The sequence below is a fragment of the Drepanopeziza brunnea genome (assembly GCF_022702325.1).
Source record: "Drepanopeziza brunnea f. sp. 'multigermtubi' strain 214-2 chromosome Unknown ctg7, whole genome shotgun sequence".
Classification (NCBI taxonomy): Eukaryota; Fungi; Ascomycota; class Leotiomycetes; order Helotiales; family Drepanopezizaceae; genus Drepanopeziza; species Drepanopeziza brunnea.
In genome coordinates, this window is record NW_027094070.1 from 53,911 (window position 1) to 74,383 (window position 20,473).

Below are 20,473 nucleotides of genomic sequence, written 5' to 3' on the forward strand. Positions count from 1 at the left end.
AAATGCCCTTAAGCTCTTTAGCGAGCTTCTCAAAGCACTCGCTAAGCGAGGTCCCTGGATTCTCCTTCCTGACCAAATCTAGCGAAATTTCTTCTTAACGGTCGTATTTTGCTTGCCGCCGGTGGTCAGTCTCGAAGTGGTCCCTCACAGCAATAGCGTTTGCTTTGAACGTCGGAAGCCTGGCCTTGATCATATAATTGTAATAGAAGGTTATAGCCTCCCTCGTAAGCATAATTAGGAACGCTGCTAAATAGTCGTCGAATATCAGGCCGTACCGACTTGCTTAGTTAGCGAAAATACTCAATTAGGTCTTGAAGTCATCGTCGGGTCCCGAATACTTCAGTTCCTTAAGAAAGCTTCTTGCAAACAAGGCCAACTCCTTTGCCCTTAGGTGAGGGTCCGTTGCTCTTAGCTCAGAGAAATCGTCTCCATCATCGTCAAAGGCGCTTGGAGTGCCGTACGCAAGCGTGCCGTGCCTGGCTAATAGTCGGATCGGTACAGGGTTACCGATATAATTGCCGATGGTCCGTCCTCTTCCAGGGTCCCTAAGAGGCTCATTTCCGGATCCGGGGTCTTTTAAGGGTCCGTTTCCGAATCCCTTTAGTGGTCTAGAGGGACCGTTCCTACCCTTTCCGTATCCGTGTCCTCGATCTCCTTGCCAATCTCCCCCGTTTCCTCTTCGTCGATCATCGCCAAGATCGCTAAGGTCATTCGGGTCACCGGCTGGTGCTCCAGCTTGGTGATATCCGTATCCTTAGGCTTGCCCTTGGCGATTCCTATACCCTTAGTCTCTCTCTTGTTAATACGTAGCCTCTTGAGAGATATAAGTAGCTTGCCGGTACGTCCGAAGGTGCTGGATCCCCCCCTCGGGTTGCTGAGGCTGGGCACGGAAATCTGCACGCTGTCCCTAGTAAGAGCTGATTTTGTCCGGAATGCTCTCAGGTTTTGGCGAGTCCTCTTTTGGCGTATAGCTCTCGTGGCCTCGATTATTATCTGGTCCGATGATGATCTCAAGACCGTTTTTGTTGCTACTCGGTCTTGGTTTTTCGAAAATTCGGCTATAGCCCTTAAGAAAAGGGTTTAAGGGTCGCTAAGATGATTTTGGCTCTTCTTGTATGGTTGGCGTATTGCGTAGCGATTGATGAGGTTGATGAATTGAGGATGAGTACGCTGAAGTACTTCGTCGTAGCCCTTCGTTAGATTGTATAACGTAGGTCCGTAATTCCGCCATTTGCTTTGCTATAGCCTCCATATTTCGTTCCATATCGCTCCTTTCCTTTAAAAACTCTTCGCGTAACCTCCGAATCTCTTCCCCTTCTTCCCTCCTGCCTAAGGCCTCCTTTTCCTTCCCTTTTAGACTGCGCGGGGGTAGAGGTGGTTAAGGTGTAGTATCCTCGTCGTCCGTAAGGTTTTCGGCGGTCCACCTTGAATCGAGACCTAAAGGTGTTGCCTATTGCTCCTTTATCTCCTCGAGGGTCCACTAGTGCTGCCGCTCGTCGTTCAAGAGCTTGACCATCCCATTGGCGTAGCCCCTTTGCTTTAGGGGGCACCACACGCCTTTAGACAGCAAGTGTTCCCTAAGGCCAATAAAGATAGCATACTTAAGGCCTCGTCCCGTATTATCCCCCGTCATCGTAAAACTGGTCCAATCCCAGCGTAAGAACGCGTGCCGGAATAGGCTCCACAAGTCGTAATCCCTCAGCCCTCTACACTTCGCATCCAAGAAGTCCCTCACCATCGCTCGAGCCGTGATCTCACTATCTAGCCTTGCGTATGGCAGCTCGTTTAAGTCAAATAAGATGCCCGACATCTCGTCATCTGGCCCTTCCGAAAGGCTTAGGAGTCCTAGGTATAGGGTTTGTTTTGGCTGAATAGCTGGAGGTTCCGTGGGTGGTAATAAGACTCGAAGGGTATAATACCTTACTGCTCCTTGTCGGCTGGACTCCCCACCTAGAAATCCAGTTGCTCGATCGGCCATAATTGTTATCTGCTCGTACGTAGATCGATCGTATTAGTTGGGTTTGCTATGTGTAGCAGGCGCGGCTCTACAGCTTTGAAGGTTATATAAAAGTAACTTGGTTCGGAATCACTCTTCCGTAAGAATAAAAGAAAATCGGTAGTATAGGAAGCGACTTAGTACGGAATCGCTCTTCCGTTATAAAAGAAGGGAGGTATCGTAGTGAAAGGTATCCTCGCTATAGAGTATTCCTAGCTTCTTTGTGATTGATCACTTAGTAGTAAATCAACCACTGATCAGTGTTGGATTGCTTTTAAGCGATTAGGAATATATATTCGTAAGATCGTAACGGTCGTCAAAGTACTTGCAATTGCAAAACACTCGGTTGATAAGGTATCTGAATTCTGTCTGCTCCCCAAGGCTCAGGGGAGCTGATTCCTTCTATACGATTAGAAGGAATCACGTGCACTAGCTAGCTAATAGATTTACTTGTCAAGTTGGGGGTCCCCTGACTGCTGACATGCTAAGCGAGGCATGCCAAGTGGCCCGTGAACCATGGTTCACGGGTGAGCTTCCCCAACTACTACTACTACTACTACTACTAGCTAAGGTCGATATGGATATACCGACAAAAAGTAATAGAATAAAAGTGTTAAGATTAAAAGTAAACTCGTATATTTTATTTTTAAAACATTTTAGCGCGGCCGTTAATAAATTCACGAGGTGATAAGGCAGCCGCAGCTAAGATAAAGCGGCCGCAGCTAAAATAAGGCGGCCGCCTCGCGTAATTTTTACTTTATAAAGTAAAGTCTGATTCTTTTTTATTATTACTTAATAATCAATTACAACTATCGCTTTCTTATTTGCTACGCTTTTGAATACAACGCTATTCATTGCTTTATAAGGTCGTCCTTTTTTTGTTTAAAATTATCAACTTATTGATCGTAAACTAAATTATCGCGATTAGGTCTTTTTATTAATACTTTTAAATAGCTTCTTTACTAAACGAACCTTTTCTTTCGGACCGACCTTTTTCTACCGATATACTAAGCATTACGGCTAAAGGAAATAACGCAAGCCAAGATAAGTTAATTGATAAAGCAATTGAGAATCAAGCGATTGAGGGTTAAGCGGCTGAAAGTTAAGCGGCTAAGGGTCAAGCGGCTAAAGGTCAAGCAAATAAGGACGAAGCACAAGAAAGTAAAGCAGATATAATACGCGGCGAAAGCTTAAAAGAAAAAAACTTAAATTTGCAAAGTAAATAAAGTAAGTTTATATTTAATTAATCGAAGTATTATTAATACTTTTTCAGTTACTTTGCTTAGCGCAAATCTTTATCTTTAATCTAGCAAAGCTTAATTAGCTACGGATGCGCTAGACCTTACTTTTGCTAAGCGCCGCGCTATTATAACTCGACAACTATCCGATTAGTATTTGATTAATAAATTAATTAATAAATCAATTGCAAATAGCTAATAAGCATTTACAGAAATTCTTGACCTTACTTTTATTGAGCGCCGCGCTATTACAACTCGACAGCTATCCGGTTAATATTTAATTAGTAAATTAATTAATAAATCAATTGCAAATAGCTAATAAGCATTTATAAAAATTCCTAAAACTCTGCGCGGTATTGCAAGTCTATAATAAAGAACCGATTTATCTTCGTCTTTTTCTCGCCGAATTTCTTAAAGTCAAGCTAGTAAGTATTAATTACTTTATTAATTAATAATTGCTAATTTCTATCATTTTAAGTAACGCTTTTTAAACACTAACAAACTTTCGCGCAAATATAAACTAGTACTTATTATCTCTTAGACCTCGATCCGGTAATGTTTTTGATTTATAATTAATAAATATTTATTAATCAAATTTTTCTTTAGCAAACGCAATCAAATTTACTTCGGCTATTTAATCCGAAATAAACAAAAGCATCGTTCTTAATAATATTAGCATAAGTACTAACAGCTTTTAATAAGTTTAATCTTTTTAAACCTTTTTCTTTCGTTCGCTAATTATTTTAAAACTGCTTTAAAAGCAATACAACAATCGACGAGCTAAGCGAGTGCATTAGCTTAGTTTTAAAACGAAGATCCGTTTTACGACTTAAGTGCTAGAAACAATTCTTTTATAGCTGCTAAACCTTCTTTTGCTTTTACTAGCAATCGCATTAAAAAAGCTTTCGCGCAAAAAGCTTTTAAAAAGTCTCTTATTGTCCCGGGCCTAATTATAGCTACAAAAACCGCGACGAAGACGATGCTTTATAGTAATACAAATAAAAAAGAGCAAAGCGATAATAAAGAAAACTCAATTAAAAATGATATTCTTTTCTTTTAATACAAAAGAGCTAAAAAATCACTTTCGACGGCTAGAGCTGTTCGCTCCGTTCTATTAACTAACAAATCACTTTCGGCAATTAAAACTTCTTCTCGTCAAAAATCTAAAAAAAGCAAGTATCTTAAGAAGTCTGCAATTATTGCGAAAAAAAGAAGTTTAAACCAACGAAAGCGCCGTCGCTATAAGCCAAGAAGTAAGTTTAATTAATTAATAAATTGATTCTTAAGTACAATTATTAATTTATATAACTATTGCGTTAAAAGAAATCCGACGATACTAAAAAGGCATCGAGCTTCTTATTAAAAAAACTCTTTTCTAGCGTTTTGTTCGAAAGATCACTTACGATTTTAAACAAGACTTTAAATTTCAAAGCAGTGCTTTAAAATGTTTATAAAAAGCTTTAAAAGCATTCTTCGTAAGAGAGTTTAAAAGTAAGTACTTATATATTTATTTACTAATCGATTTACTAATCACTTTTAATAACGAACTTATATGCTATTCACGTTAAACGAGTAACGATTCAAAACAAAGATATAGCGTTAATTAAGAAATTGCGAGAAATCATAACTAGAAGTTTTGTTTAATAATTTTAGTTTATTATAATATAATACAATATAATTATAAAATATAACATATATGATTAATAAATATAATAAATAAATATAATAATTAAATAAAATTAATAAATATTCGTAAATTTGTTTTATTTTTAACGGCCCCACATATATTATTTTTAGCTATCCCACTTTAAACCCATAAGGTTTCCCTATCTTCCGTAAGGAATTTGACTTAAAAAAATCCTCTTTATAAGGTTTAAAAAAAAAAGTCCCCTATCGGCCAAGACCCTATAAGAGGAATGAGGAGGAAAACCCCATGGGGCCCCCACCCCATGGAGCAGCCTGGTAGTTATAAAGTGAAGTGTTAAATGATAAACGAAGATCAACTTGATTGCGAATTAAGCGATTGTAATAAGCTGTATAAAAATAAAGACTAAAAGTTTAAATCTTTGCGTAGATCACTAATGTAAAAGCACTTAAAAAGATATGCCGTATAAAAGCTTAGCTTTGAGGCTAGACCTTATAATCTCACAAAAAAAGTGCTAAAAAAGATAGGTAGAAAGCTCGTTGATTATTCTAGCTAAAAGATGTGTGCCCTCTTATAAAAGATAGGTCCGTTTAGTGTAGCCTTAGTGGCTATGGCAGGTACCCTATCAGGCAGGGTGTTTACAGTATTAGCTACTTATCAAACAAGTCTTACGTGATTTGATGAATAATAGCTTTCAAAATCGCGTATCTCGGGAAGGGCGATAATAAAATACTTAACGTTAATTATAATATCTATTAGCTAAGTAGAAAATAATAAGCTTTGAATATTCTCTCTATAATTATTAGTGCTTTATTAAATAAAAGAAAAATCTTAAAAGGTTTTCGTTATTTAAAAAATATCACGTGATAGTATAAAAACGCTAAATAATTACTAAAGTCGAAAATATTTTTTCGAAAAAAAATTTAATTAAGAAAAAAAGGTCACGTGATTGTGCTAGCGCTTCGGCGTGACTCGAAATAGTATTAAAAGCGTCGCCGCGATGCGAAGCGATTTTTTTTAAATTTTTTACGCGCGAAATAAAATCATCTCGGGAAGGGCGAACTTGCGTTCGCCCTTCCCGAGGTGCGTGTACTGTTAAGGAAACCCTATGCCCTATAAGGTTTCCTCATAAGGAGGGCAGAATTTTGTACCCCCCGTGGGTTCCCTCGTAGGAAGGACCCAAAACTCCGTGGGGCCTCATGGGGCCCCATAGAGCAGCCTAATATTAAATACAACAACAACAACTCCTCACCAATTTAAAACATCCAGCTGCCTAAATAAAACTACGGCGGATATCATACCAAAGCTAGGACAGCCGGTCGGTTAATCAGAGGGCGATGGAAAAGAAATGAAAGAAAAAATAGTAAAAAAAAAAGGTCGTTCGTACGTGTACTTAAATTGGCAAAAAAGGAAGGAAGAGCATGACGTACGTAAGTTTCAGAGTATCGGACGCGGGAAAGGTATGGCACGAGATCTTCATTTGTTTTGTCGGTTTGATGGATTTGAATGCAGACTGGAGAAGGAGATTGGATATTGATTGGCCCTGGGAGATTGAGCGCCGATTGGCTGAACGGTTAGGCTCTTGTGGGTTTGGCAGTAAAACATAGATGTTGACTTATCACTCGAAAAAACGAAAGTGATAGCGACAATAAACAAGCAGCCTTGACGGATCTGCCGTGTCGTATAGATATCTGAGTAAGGGTATACGATTATACAATATTGCTGCGAGTACCAAGCCTGGTCTTTCCCTCCTGTAGGTCCCATCTTTTCCAACCTGAACACTAGTACATACATATATTTTCACACACATTCCTGAAAAGCCACCTAAATCAAATACAAGGCCGCGGCGCCAATGGCAACAGCACCGGCAAACATAGGAGCAGAAGTAACCATAGCTCCACCAGTCGAGGTCGAAGTTGCACCGGTCGGCGTAGCTTGGGATCCGGGTGTTCTGGTCGCCAGGCTGGAGAGACCAGCCGAAGCCTCACTCGCCTGGGACTTGACGGCCGCGCTGATGCTGCTGACCTGGCTGAGCAACGAGGTCTTCTCGGCCCCGGTGGCGGTTGACACGACGGACTCGATGCTGGAGACGACAACAGAAGCCTCGCTCACGGCTGAGGAAAGGCGGGCATTGAGGGCGCTGCTGCCAGACGAGAGGGCACCTCCAGCGATCGATGTGGCAGATGTGAATGCGCTGCCTGCTGCTCCCGTGGCTGTCGACAAAGCCCCCGATGCTCCCGAAATGGCGGTGCTGAGAGCTCCGTCGAGGACTGAGGTTGCGGTGTCCAAGGCGCCGCCGATTTCAGATGTAGCTGTTGCAATACCACCTGCGATTGCTGAAGTCAGAGAGTCAAGGTCGATTTGTGCGTGGGCAGAGGCGGCTAGGATAGCAATAAGGGGGATGGTTGAGAGACGCATGATGATGTTGATAGTGATGGGTGATGAGTGATGGATGGATGTCTTTTTGTTTTGGAGAAGGGATCAAGAAGCGAGAGTTGTGGTGCGAAAGAGCGACTGGGGGACTCGACGGCTGTTTTTCAAGGGAATGTGAACAAGAGGCACAGCAGTTGTTTACGTCCTTATACTCCTGAAATTCATCCAGGCAGGTTTGTGGCTTGATGCGCACGTACTTTCCAGGTCGATTGCAGCTCTGCAGCTGCAGCTGCGCCTCGCAAATACAAGGTCCAAGTCCGGGTCCATGGTCACACCAAACCCCTAAACAAGCATGGTCTAGTGGTCCATCCGCAGTTCCGCGCTGATGCTTGAAATTGCTTATTCGGATTCCGAATTTCCCCCGTCTCGATCCAATGAGTAGCCGTCAGTATCGGTATGGTGGAGGTTGGATTTTTGAACGTCCACACAGATTCGTCGTATGGATTTATTTGCCACCTCACACATTCACCCACAAACCTGGATATGCAGCCTTGGACCCGATTGCTATGCATCTCCATCTCACACTTGAAAACCTCGTACGCCGCAGTTTCGTACTTTCTGAGCGCATCCTCGTGTTCCTCCGACGCCACTTGATATGCCCATCCGTTGATCCGGCTTACTATCTCCGGCCCGTAGACGAGCGCATTGTACTTGCCATTGCCCCCCGTCTCCATCTTTCCTCCCATGGCACTGGGCTTGTGCAAAACCGGAACTTCATCTCCGGGCAGAGAGAGGAGGCTGCAGAGCTTGGGAGCACTCGCCAGTCTGCCGTAAAAATACCAGACCGGGAACTGATCTTGTGCGTAACCAAAGGTCGGCGCATGGACGAGCAAATGCGCATCCTGGGGCCGGAACTGCAGGAGGATGGTGTAGATGCCGAGCGTGGGATAGAGCGACGACGAGGAGAGCTCCTCATATGCCCGTCCCAAGGTGACGAACAGTGGTCTGAACTCCTCGTTCCGAGCAGATAGCCAACTCTCAATTGCCAATTCGGCACGGCCGTCCAGCTTGCAGAAAAGAGATTTGTTGCCGTCGTCGTCGCTGCTTCTGACGTGAGACTCTGAGATTGCCTGGAGCTTTGCAGCTGCCTGGACCTTGGCCGGAGTCGAGAGGGGACCGTCAAGCTTCAGAAGATAGATGGTTCGTGCTTGAGCGGGTGAGGGCATTGGGGGATGTGTCGATACCTTGCTGGCTGCTATCTTCGTGATCCCAATCAGAGCAGCCGCCTCGTCGTATGTATAGCCAAAGAGGTTTTGTCACACCTTGATCATTACGTGGCTGGAGTCCGGCTCTTCGTAGGCGGCACTGACGGCCAGGTTCTCCAACCCGTCACACAGGAAGTCCATAGTGATCGGGAGGAGTGGTATTGAAAGTGGTGGGCAGTGAAGACGGTTGAAGTGGTTGGAGAGCGAATTCCAAGAGCGAAGCAAGTTGAAAGTTATGTTGGTGGTGTCGGCTCGAGCGATTCAAGGACACTTGCTGTCGGTAAAAGAAAGGTTGGATTTGAATGGAAAGGAGAAGTTCAAAAAATCCGCTGCGATCAGTTGATGAAGGTGACTCAATCTAGCTCATGTTCTAGCTCGTGGGCCTAGATGATAGATAGGCGGGCGCCTCTCATTGAAGTAATACCACTCACCCACAGTTCTCTAGTGACTGACTACCCCAACGCTACCCGCGCGATCCATACTAAGAGTGTTTTTTTTTTTTTTTTTTTTTTTTTTTTTTGCATATCGCAGAAATCTCTAAATGCAGTCATAAGTATCTCTGAAATTCATTATTCCGTCAATTTTGTTTGTTCATGATGCTAAAGTGGAAGGGTTTATAAGTGAATGTTGGAGCCTCGGCGGTCGAGGCGATTTCCATCTAACATTAGGTGCGAACCTCGTTCTCCATGAAGCACCACCTCAAGTCATCAACTCGATAACAAAGATCTTTTCGAACCCACCCACTGTCCCTAGGTTGTTGTCAGCAAGGTTACTATGCCCTTAAATCTAGGGCCAAGGTGTGAGAGGGCCAGTTACGACTAGCTCCTAAGCCGTGCTAACTCCCATGAAATCACAAAATCGGCGCAGCTTTTGGGCGGTCTTAGAACGGTCTAGAAATGTTTAAATCGGTCTAAAACGGTGTTTGGTAAACTATCCCCAGTCTAGCGCTGATCTTAGCCGGTCTAATATTCGTCGTTTCTGTGAAAGAAGGTCAGAGGACCCCCTTGAACCTGCCGCAAAGGTAGTCAGTCAGTCACCTCATTCTAGGATAGAATGAAAATACTTACGAGTGGAAAGAGCAACGGTGCAAAGCCTGGTAGGTAGCTTGCGCTCATTAGAAGGCGCTGCTCAGACTCGCTTGGAAGTGTATAGGTATATAATGGGGGCTTCGTCGTTGTCTTCTCTCCTCTTCTCTTCTCTTTCTTCAACACCATCAACATCTGTCTCACCGCCCTTCTTCAATTCCGACCTTACAGTAGCTGTCGACTTGGTCTTAGGACCATGGAATTCTTCAATCTTCGTTGAATGTCTACGACCCGACCGATGGAGGGCGACCCGAGACTTCGAAGTGGAATGCAGTGTTTTCGGGATCGCTTTCCAAGAAGCATACTGTTTGATGGCTTCCATCCCATCGAGATTGTTTCCCCGATCACCATCGCCGATTCCAGGTGAGTTCAGACCACTGACAAGTTTTGGTCTCTACTCATTTCTCTAGATTCGACATCCACTGGGAATCTTCTTGCGGCTTCCACATTCACATCTCATCGGCAACTGAGATTTGGTCCCTCGCTTAGCTTCGACAGATGGCCAAGGCAGTTGTGTTTGGGAGCCCGGGACTGCACGATGTGCACCACCTTCGCGACAAAACCAGATCCTCGGCATGTGAAAATCAAACGTCGACAATACGGTCCCGGCCGGCATCTACCTGCAGAGCAGAGATTCCATGCCGTTTGCGAGCACATCGAGGATCTCGGCCAGGACGACATCGTCAACTTCGTCTGCCCGGACAAATACAGAGCCTGAAACTCCAGGAACTGTGCCGAAGGTGGCTTCGGGACCATCGAGTTCTGGAGACCTCCAGGAGTGGTCAATGGGAAGAATGCCAAGCAGTGAATTGTGTTGTTCACCGTGGCCTTTGTGGAAATGGCGATCCAATTCAGCCCTGCTTACCCTTTCTATCAACAAACTCTCTCCAACGGAATTTGGAGCCTTCCGGATCGGATTCTTTCGATTCGGACTGCTTTGAAACGTACCTCCTAGTCTGCGCGAAGCAGCTAGGAATCTATGCGCAACTGGACCCAAGGCTTTCCCAAGTCAACAATCCTCGGTCCTTGCACATCACGATCCTAGGCAACGAGGCTCTCCGGTGGCTGCAAACATCCAACACTGAATATCAGTTCAGTTTAAATAGGTGAGTCGTTGAGACAGACCTCTGGCTGGGTTGTGGCTGTGGTGGAGTCTTTTAGTAGAGAAAAATAGAGCTTTTCAACCTCGAAGTCAGCTTTGGGCAGCAAATCATTGCTCATTTGGCAGATTAATCCTCTGCGCTTTTCTTTCACTTTCGCAGCCAGTGCCAGCGACCTTTATCAAAACTCCTCATATCCCAAAATCCAGTCGTCCCTCCCGTCTGCATCAAAGTCAAATTCATGTATATTGCGAATCACGACTTCCCGCTCCTGATGGCTCTGAAAACGTACGTCGTGCTCTTCCTTTCGTTGAAGTGCCAGCCACACTAACGATCCTCTTTCTAGTATTTTCTTTTCCCTCCCCTCGTACTGTGCTTGAGCTTCTCTACTGGCGCTGAGCCTCAGCCCCCTACGCCGCCTTCCAGTCCAAGTCCACGTTCGAATTCCCGAGACTATTCCATTTATCCTATAAGAACTTTACAAGTCCCCAAAGATTCTCTTCTCCATCGCTTCCGACTCTGCCCCAAGCGTCGCGATAGCATCAGGTGAGCACAGCCCCCGCTCCGTAATATGCCGGTCGATGAACCTGGTGGGCACCCACTCAAAGTACTCATTCCGAACATCAATCTCGAATCCTTTCGTCCTCATCTCCTCTATCGACTGGCCGGGATAGGTTACGGGCCAGGCACAGATCACCTCGTTCTCGTCGCTGCGCTCTCTCTCCTTGTCCATGGCCAGCCGCGACCCCGTGATCTTCTCCGTATTGAACAGGGCGACGACTCTACAGTTGGGGCGCAGCACTTTGGCGAGAACAGCAGCAGCGCAGCTGCCAGCCTTGTTACTGACGTCTCCGTTGGGGAGTACTTCGTCGCCGCCAAATACGACGTAATCTGCATCCGCAACAGCGGAGGCGACGCTCGCATCCGGTATGATGGAGAAGCTGACCATCTTCTTCGCTTCTGAGACCTCTTGGAGTGTTTCCAATAGCCTGTTAACGAAAGCCACGCCTTCGAAATCCGGTCGTGATTCCAAGACGGTCACGTGGGTTTTCGTGCCCCTGCGAGTCAGATCCTCGATCAATGAGACCAGACACTGCATGACGGTCCCGGAATCCGACAAGGTGACGAATTTCATGGTTTTTGGGAGGTTTCCAGCGTCAGAGATGTCCTGGTTGTTGTCTTTCACATACTGGACGAATGCTTGAGCCAGCAGAGCGGAGCGGCTATGCGAATCTCCGATGTTGTATTTGATGACTGACTCGACAACACTTTTCAGTTTGACTAGCGGGGTACCATCAATACCCCCCGAGCCTGGAACAATTAGTTCCCGATGTACAGCATCGAGGGACTTGAAGAGCTTGGCCTCAATCGCCGGGGCCATCGCAGGTCTCCCATTCTTCGCAAGATGCCACGCTCTCCATCTCAACTCCGTCCAGAACCCCCTTGAAGTCTCCATAGCGCCCAACTCTCGCCCCCTCACCATCTCAAGGAGCAGCTTTAAAGATTTCAAAGCAAGAGCCTGAGCTCCACTCACGTCGTCGCCCCGCAAGATGCCAAGTGCCTGTTGCGTCTCCGGGCTCACTATGACTCTCTTCATGCCGATTTCGAGTTGCGGCACGTGCTCATAGTTGCCCAGATCACCTGGCTTCACAAACCTGAATTCGCTGTGCTCCCAATCGAATGAGATCTGCTTGGCGCCTTTTCTCAGCTGGAATGCGAATGGGTGGATGGTCCACTCTGTCCTCAGCGCCTCGTCTTTGAGGCTGAACGGTTTTCCACGGATCAGCAGGGAGATGTCGGAAGAGGAGAGCTTGGTCTCTTCGAATATCTCGCGCTTCGCTGCGGCGAGGGGGCTGGCGTCTGTACTTTCGATGGAGCCGGAGCAGACTGCCCACTTACCTCTACCACGTGTTAGCTGTCCCGTCTGTCTGGCAGTTGTAGAGATTTGTAGAGTAGAAATATGGGATAAGATGAGCATACCGGTATGTAGCGACATCTTGACTGCGTTTGAAGAGAGCGAAGGTCAGGCCGCTCGAGGACTGGGGCGAGGTGCAGATGAACGAGGAGACGACGGATCGCTGTCTAAAGTTGGAAGAAATCTTGCGGCTCGGTATTGTCGTTGTTCTTGATGTGATATTCTGAATAGCAGGAGTCCGGACGAGCCGGAGCATGGTTCTATTCATGGGGGGAGCCGCTGCTCTTGTGAATCTGCGCAATGGTCAGATGTTATTATATCCTGTCCTGATGTTAGGTTTTGTGGGCGATTGGATCGCTTAATGATTCACGTGCTTCATTTATGAAAGGCCCGCTTTTCTCTATAATCATCAAGGTGTTGTTGTTGTTGTTGTTGTTGTTGTTGTATTTATTAACGTCGGGCGGGTATCCAAAACGCAATGCTTGGACCCTGGGGACCTCCCATGGGGTACGGCGACGTGCTAAGTAGAGGAATTATATACAAAGTACTATCTAATCGAGAGTAAAAACCACGTTGGGGAAAACCTCTCGTCAAATAGCTGGACACCTGTAAACCCCCTAAAAGCAATTCATAATGATGTGCGTCGAGTTTTCTCTCGACAACTGTCGAATACGTGTGGCCCTACGGGCGGCCTCGATCCGTATAGTACAAACATCGTTCTCTTTCGTCGTAGAGCTAGGAAGGCTCGCGTTCGTAGCCCTTAAATAGAGCCGGTGTGTTTGTAGAACGCTCTTTCGAAGGCGCAGTACCGTGTTTTCGATCAATCGAACTAAGCCCTTCCCATCCCATCTCTTATACACGTTCCCCCTCTATCGCAAATCCTCCTGGTCTTTTCAGTCGGTATGCCCGTCAGGTATAGATCGTAGTCGGCGTGGTATTCGAGAAGAAGGAGGAGGGAGGTTCGGAATCGCCGGTAAAGGAAAACCTCTTCGAGGAGACGTCGCATGTCGATGATTCAATTTCGGCTCTCCAGACTCTTTATCTCTCTTTCTACCGCAGGAGAAAGAAAGAAAAAGAGCTGAAGGTTCGTAGGGGGCACCTCGTACAGGTAAAGAATCGTAGCCCCCCATCATCAAGGTGTTTGATAGCTGAAGAGTTGAATATCAAATCCTGAAGAGTGATATTCTTTCTTACTGCCGACTGGCATACACAATTAGAAAGTTGACAACAACAGAAAATCCTCCAAGTCTCTTAAGTCTCTCAAGTCTCTCAAGTCTTTCAAGTATTCAAGTCTCTCAAGTCTCGTTGATAGTTTATGCCCAGGACAGATATACCAGGGTTCAAGTCTGAAGATGATTATTTTGGTTTTATAATTATTAAAATCTTTCGTCTGCTGGTCTGCGACATGTCTATATTATGGAGGAGCGAGAGGTACCCGGCGAACAAGATTAGACTACCACCACCACCACCAACCCACAGGGGTTTTCAGCAGCAATTATGAAATACAGTCAAAAGATGGGGACCCGAGAAGAGAGCTTGCGGCATTTGCCAGCATAGATCTTGCATACAGTACGACCCAGACTTTGAACTCTAGGAATCCATTTACTTTTTCAAGATCTCTCGTCATTAAGCAAGCTATCCGAGGATCAAAAAAAAAAAAAAATGAAAAAAAAAAAAAATTGGGTCCGGGTCGCACGAAAGGAAACCCGCAGTTGGCATAGTTGGCCGTTTTTCTATTCCCATTTCGAATAGATGTGCTCTCGAAAGCGTTTCCCCCAATAATTGACCGGGAAGCCGACCAGGCCGACGGTCAACGTCAATATGGCCAGCTGCACGAAAGCAGCGCCCAGGCCCTGAGATTGGATCCACGGTGCGATCGTGGAGCTGAGCAGGAAGCTGGAGCCGTAGCCGCCGGCGCCGACGACGGTGATGGCGGCCCCGGCCCACCTGGGGAAGGCCTCGGTGACCCACAGCGTGTTGGAGGTGAACATGGAGATGGAACTGAAGTAGTTGAGGCCGACGAAGAAGAGGACCCAGCGGAAGTCCCACTGGCGCTCCTTGGCGATGCCGAAGAGGGCCAGGCCGGCGGAGCTGGTGAGGACGGGCAGGATGAAGGAGGGGAGGTAGTGCTCGGGCTCGTGGACGCCGCGGTTCCTCCGGGCGAGGATCTTGGTGAGCCAACTCGTGAGGACTCCGGACGCCGGGTAGGCCAGTAACGCGCCCATCATGGGGCTGAACTTAGCGAGTGCGATCTGCTTGAGGGTGAAATCGTATGGTGGCGACGTGAGCAGCACGACGTATTCGGTGCATGTCACCACCATTCCGCCAAAGACGAAGGCATTCAGCACCAGGACCCAGAGGATGAGAGGGTTGATTGCACAGAACAAGACTTGTCGCGGGAAGGCCGCGATAGCCCGGTAGCCGACCGTCGTCGTCCGGTTCCAGAAAATTATGTTCCGGAGCCACGTCGCCTTGCAGGGGAGTTCTGGCTGCTCCGGCGTGGGCTTGCCGCCAGGCACCTCCTCCCACGATTGATAGATGGTGACTTTCCCGCTCTCGCTCTGGTCAATGATGTGCCCATCAAAAGCCATCGGGGGACGATTGAAGTATGTTTCCGGGGCCCAGAACAGCGCCAGGAGAATACTGGCGATACACGGTCCCAGCCAGACCCAGTAGAATGCACGCCAGTTTCCCCCGGCCGCAACAATGTATGCTGTGAGTGCGAGCCCGAGATTTGACATCGCGTTACAGATACACCAGAAGAGGGCAATGTACTGAGGGCGTTGATGGATGTATGTCAAGTCCAGGACCATGAGAATCATCTAACGGAGTATATATATCAGCCGATCTTCACCCAAACATACAGAGAGGCGGGAGGCGGGTGGACGTACGGTACTCGGTGAGATAGAGCCTGCTATTCCCTGAACACATCTTGCGGTCAGGTGCATATAGTAACCATTTGAGATGGCGGCTATCAGAGTTGATAAGAAAAGAAGTATTGTGCAGATGATAAAGACGGGTCGTCGACCGATGGCCATGGATATCGGCATCCATATCAAGGCACCAATCCCCCAGAACAGAGACGGTACCGATGCCAGAACCTCCAGACGGAGTGAAAGTGGTTCCTATACATCAGGCACTTGTCAGTTTCTTTTCTTTCTTTTTCTTTTCCTTTTCTTATTATGGCTCGGAAAAAGAAAAAGACAGGCGCTATACGGGATGCATGCACTAGGCCGTCATACCTTTGGATTGATCTCCTCGTTGTATTCATTTCCCAAAGTCTCCAGCAGCAGACTCGTGCCCTGCACGAGTATCAGGCCCACAGTGGTGAACACCGACATGGACACGAAGACAAGGAACAGCTTCAGTGAGCACCATGTCAAGGGATCATTCGGCGACTTTGAGGGGATTGGAAGTCCTATGGTATCTCCGGTCGAGGTGATCAGAAACACACTCCCTTTCCTGTCTCGGTCGGCCATTACGAATGTGGATCCCAATCAGAAGTCGGAATGGCTGGCTTTGGCTGGCTTTGGCTTGCTTTGGCTGGCTTTGGCTGGCTTTCGCTATGAGGTGGCGGCCATCCACGTCGAGCGACGGTGGTATTGTAACAAAATTATTTATAGCTGCACTCGTTTTTGAAAATAGACGATTCCAAACCTCCATTAAAGGGGGCATTGATTCTCCGAAGGTATACATATATTCTCGCTCGACACCTCTGCGCCAGCACAGACCAGACCAGATGTAGGTACGTCCTCGGGCCAAAGATTAATTTCATACTCTGAAACCGGGATATGGAAGTTTCTCTTGTTTATTCCGTATAGAGTTCTCGCCAGGAGAAAGAGTAGAAGCTACCGTACAACAGTAAGTAAACGCGCGTCTGGTGTCCTTGCAGCGGATTGTGCCGGCCTGCCTGTTCATATAATTAACGTTTGTGTGATAAGCTCTAGGTTGGGGATCCCATAGCGAAGATACTACAGGAAAGAATCCGGGAAATGACGGTGCAGCCGCCGCTGCACCGGTACGTACTGGGAGACAGGACGGTCAAGGCTATGCCGGCATATCAGACTCTGTATAAATTTATCAAAACCTTCTTCACTCGATACATCCTTCAGACTCAGACAACGACTCAGACATCGTGACAACAAGAGGAACTCTGCCGTAAGTGAACACTCAGCCATCCAAGACAGCTGTCGCAGTCCCACATCTCCACAGGATTCTACGGCTTCGTACGTAGTACTTGCTCTTCGTATTCCGATAGAGTTGGCATCGAGGTCTAGTTAAGATCGTCATGGCGTACGTACAACTACGTAGTACTACTACGTAGAATGCCAAAACAGAGTTGACGCAAAGCGATTCACGGCTGAGTAAAAGCTTCTACTATAATTAGTAATACATGTCGAAAGTGTAAGTTTGCCAGGGAGCTTACCAAGTACAGCACAGTAATAATTAACCAAGCTACCTACCTACAATGGTAGGAGGCTCAGTTAAACTTACCGGATGATACTACACCAATTCGGTCGGTATAGAAGGCCATGGTCTACGCAGTGCGCTCCGGAGAAAGAAAAGTACCTCGGGAGTCCATTCGCTGCGAGCATGGCACGGAATCAATGGCGAGCCCAGAGACAACGTACTAGTAAGAAGAAATGCGGCGCCGACGACAATACCTCATCAACAGATTTCAAAGGGTCAATCGCTATCATATTTCTCAAACAATTTGTGCGAATACAAGTAGGCAGGTACGAGATACGATCACAGAAGTGCAAACAAGACGCATCATGTCTCGAAATCCGGGGCACAGACTGAGTACAGTAGGTAGTACTGCGTAGCTTCTAATTACCTACCTACCTAAGCTGAGCCAATCAATTTAACTATCCGCGGATCGAGATAATACGTAGTACCTACAGCTGGTAATAATTCTCACATACGCCAGTTTGTGAAACAGACCACTTTATTAGACTCCTAGACAGCTAGTTATAAGCGCTGAGATCTATATTCAGAAGAACTTAGTAAATACAAGTGATTAGATTCGGCTACGGAACCCCTCCACTTGGTGTTCCCAAGAGTCGGAGCCTGGTATGTAGTAGTACCTAATTCGTCTGTACCTGCAGCAGCTCAGGTACCACGCATCTTGGCCGTGCCTGGGTTTTGCTACCACGTTCTCTCTAAGTTCTGTCCCCGTATTTTTGGTTGGCTCTGTTCCCTTGCCGTACACTACCGGGTTACGGGTGCTGGGTCCTTCTCATCTAATAGGGGGGAGTTGACCTCACAACTTTTGCGGCTAAGATAGGTAAGGAGTTAGTACGGTAGTAGTAGTAGTAGTAGTAGTAGTAGTAGTAGTAGTAGTAGTAGTACCGGTAGTACTACGTACATGGTAGTACAAGACCGGCCTAGAAAGCATTGCAAGGTGGAGCAGCGCGGCTGCCATCAACCGCGCCCTTCCACTACCGATAAGATGGATCACAGAAAGAGAAGACTCTGGCAAGGTCTCCAAGGAGAGACGAAAGAGGTAAGGCAGAGGATGCCATCGCAAGCTTGAGGAGAAGCTTATTAGCGATTGCGCGTCGTAGAACAACTTGAGTGGAGGCCGGACCGAGGTCAGCCAGGGCCCAGGTGTAGGTCGGTCGGAAGGGGCGACAGCAGAAACAAAAGGCAACACAGCTCGGTAACTAAGATAGAGATGCTGAGTAAGTAAATAAATATAGGTACCGTACTGACTGCAGTCGAACAACCTGTTATACTCGTGTACGGTAGCTAGCCTATTTCTTCCCCCTTTGAAAATAATCAAGATTAAAACTCTAGTGTACTTTCGAGCCAATCGTTTCATGCGTTGCTGTCAATCTCTCTCCTCGCCTTAACAGATCAACCTCCGGGCTATAACTACCTACGCTGTAGTTTTGGAAGGACAGATATGCTGGCCGCAGGGCCAGGTATGCGTAGACTTTGATCTATTCTCGGTAGATTGTTGTTGTTTTTTTTTTTCTTTTCTTTTTTTGAAATTGACGGAGAAGGATCGGCGGCGCCTCGAGGGCCGGGAGCGGCGCGTGTTCAATTTTTTGGGCCGTTTCTCGAAGCATGATGCAGGTCCCGTAAAGTATGCGCAAGGACGGGCCGGTCTTTTCTGATGAGCGCTCAGAAGCCTCCGGACGAGCCTTGCGCAGATGTCCACGGCGGGGGCGGCGGTAGGTGGGATAGGCCCGGGCGCGGAGATCACGGGTGGCGGGGCGGATTCGACGCAATCACGTGAGGAACACTAAAATCAGAATTTCAAGCCGAAGAATCCGGTTTAAATTTGATATAATTTGATCAAGTTATAATGCATAATGATAAGCATCCTCATAAATTGATTGCGCTATTTGAGCTGCAAATCTTATCGGCTGATTTATATTATGTTAAGCGCGTTATAACTGTTAAAATCGTCAACCCGTGAACTCTACGTTAATTGGTAAATGCATCCGTTAAAGCGAAAGCCACGTAGGAAAATCCAATGATATTGAATTCGGGAACGCAATTCCATTTTGATTATGCGACTTCAAACCATTAGAGCTAGCTTACATACGAATCGAGCTCGCTGCTCGGCCTGCAATTCCTATCGAGAGATTACGGACTTTTTTATGCCAGATAACCGATATCGAAATTCAATATATAATATCTGCAGGAATCGGAAACACGATTAGTATTGGATCGCCGGTAGCGAACGTTCATTCCTAGCGTGCAGCGCGCGTAGCTTCTTGCAACTGCAATTCTGTCGGTAAAAATGGTATTTGATTTCTGTCTGCTCCCTAAGGTTCGGGGGAGTGGATTCCTCATACACGATTAGAAGGAATTACGGGGACTAGCTATATAATAGTATTTATAAAGAAGTTGGGGCCCCTCGAGGGTATGCGATACTAAGCGAGGCATGTTCATGTAAGCGCTGTAACCGAGCTGGGTCGATATTGATATACCGATAATTAGTATCGAAAGAAAAAAAAAGCGAATTCATTTAAAAGCGATACGATCGACGTACGTAACGAGAAAAGAAAGGTAAGCTACGCATTGGGACAGCGAAAGACTAAGAAAAATAAAAAGCTGATCGCGAGGAAAACAAGCAATAAAATCGATTATTCGATGACATCGAGCAACAGAGTCGCGAAGAAATACGATGAGAGCTTGAATGAGCTCGATAATAAGGTGAAACCGAAGCTAATTTTTTTGAAATCGACGAGCAGCCGCTGCAGCCGCTATTCCACGATATGGAAGAGCAGCCGCTGCAACCGCTATTGCACGATACGGAAGAGTAGCCGCTGCAACCGCTATTCTACGATACGGAAGATAATACGGAAGATAATACGGACGGTACGAACGATACGGTCAATATTATGACGTTCGAAGGGTATCAAATAGCCGGTGAGTTCTAGTTTAAAGCTCGTAGATGACTATCATAGCCTGTTTATAACTGCTATTAACTGACAACCTGATTTACGGAATAATGACAAGTAGCGATAGAAAGTACGCTCGCTAACTTAGAGAAGCTTGGTGTTGCTTAAAATAGATTAAGATAGCTTAAAATAAATTGGCGTAGCTTTTGAATCAGGATTTTTCCGAATGAATTAAGTTACATTTTACAGAACGATGACGGTGAAGATGCTCGGATAACGCAAGGGGAGAAGGTTCGTAAAAGTCGAAGTTAAAATCTGTTTTGATATGCAACCGATAGTTTGATCATTTGGAAGGGCATACTCTACGGACAGAAACTGAAATTTGATACCATATGTAGCAGACAAGTTTTATACGATCGGTTTTACTCTATAATAACTTGATAGTCATCCTTTGCATATGATATTGTATCACAGCGATTTTTCAAAATGAAGTAGACG

At 46.2% G+C, this 20,473-nt stretch overlaps 5 protein-coding genes across 5 annotated transcripts; 1 reads left to right on the top strand and 4 right to left on the bottom strand.

The window, feature by feature from the left end:
• Positions 1 to 6,703: 6,703 nt before the first annotated feature.
• On the bottom strand, positions 6,704 to 7,297 carry L3040_004573 (uncharacterized protein; the record flags this gene model as incomplete). Its single annotated transcript, XM_007287895.2, has 1 exon — positions 6,704 to 7,297. One exon carries the CDS (start codon positions 7,295 to 7,297, stop codon positions 6,704 to 6,706), a length of 594 nt encoding a protein of 197 aa, XP_007287957.2.
• A 284-nt stretch (positions 7,298 to 7,581) lies between these two features.
• L3040_004574 (uncharacterized protein) lies at positions 7,582 to 8,478 on the bottom strand (the record flags this gene model as incomplete). The annotated part of the gene is made up of 1 exon (XM_066156243.1): positions 7,582 to 8,478. The coding sequence occupies one exon, from the start codon at positions 8,476 to 8,478 to the stop codon at positions 7,582 to 7,584; it is 897 nt and encodes a 298-aa protein (XP_066011670.1).
• A 2,702-nt stretch (positions 8,479 to 11,180) lies between these two features.
• L3040_004575 (uncharacterized protein) lies at positions 11,181 to 12,873 on the bottom strand (the record flags this gene model as incomplete). The annotated part of the gene is made up of 2 exons (XM_007287896.2): positions 11,181 to 12,603; positions 12,683 to 12,873. 2 exons carry the CDS (start codon positions 12,871 to 12,873, stop codon positions 11,181 to 11,183), a joined length of 1,614 nt encoding a protein of 537 aa, XP_007287958.2.
• Positions 12,874 to 14,350: 1,477 nt separating this feature from the next.
• On the bottom strand, positions 14,351 to 16,096 carry L3040_004576 (uncharacterized protein; the record flags this gene model as incomplete). Its single annotated transcript, XM_007287897.1, has 3 exons — positions 14,351 to 15,439; positions 15,509 to 15,742; positions 15,860 to 16,096. The coding sequence occupies 3 exons, from the start codon at positions 16,094 to 16,096 to the stop codon at positions 14,351 to 14,353; spliced, it is 1,560 nt and encodes a 519-aa protein (XP_007287959.1).
• Positions 16,097 to 19,515: 3,419 nt separating this feature from the next.
• On the top strand, positions 19,516 to 20,014 carry L3040_004577 (uncharacterized protein; the record flags this gene model as incomplete). Its single annotated transcript, XM_066156245.1, has 4 exons — positions 19,516 to 19,523; positions 19,581 to 19,640; positions 19,706 to 19,787; positions 19,898 to 20,014. 4 exons carry the CDS (start codon positions 19,516 to 19,518, stop codon positions 20,012 to 20,014), a joined length of 267 nt encoding a protein of 88 aa, XP_066011671.1.
• Positions 20,015 to 20,473: the final 459 nt, after the last annotated feature.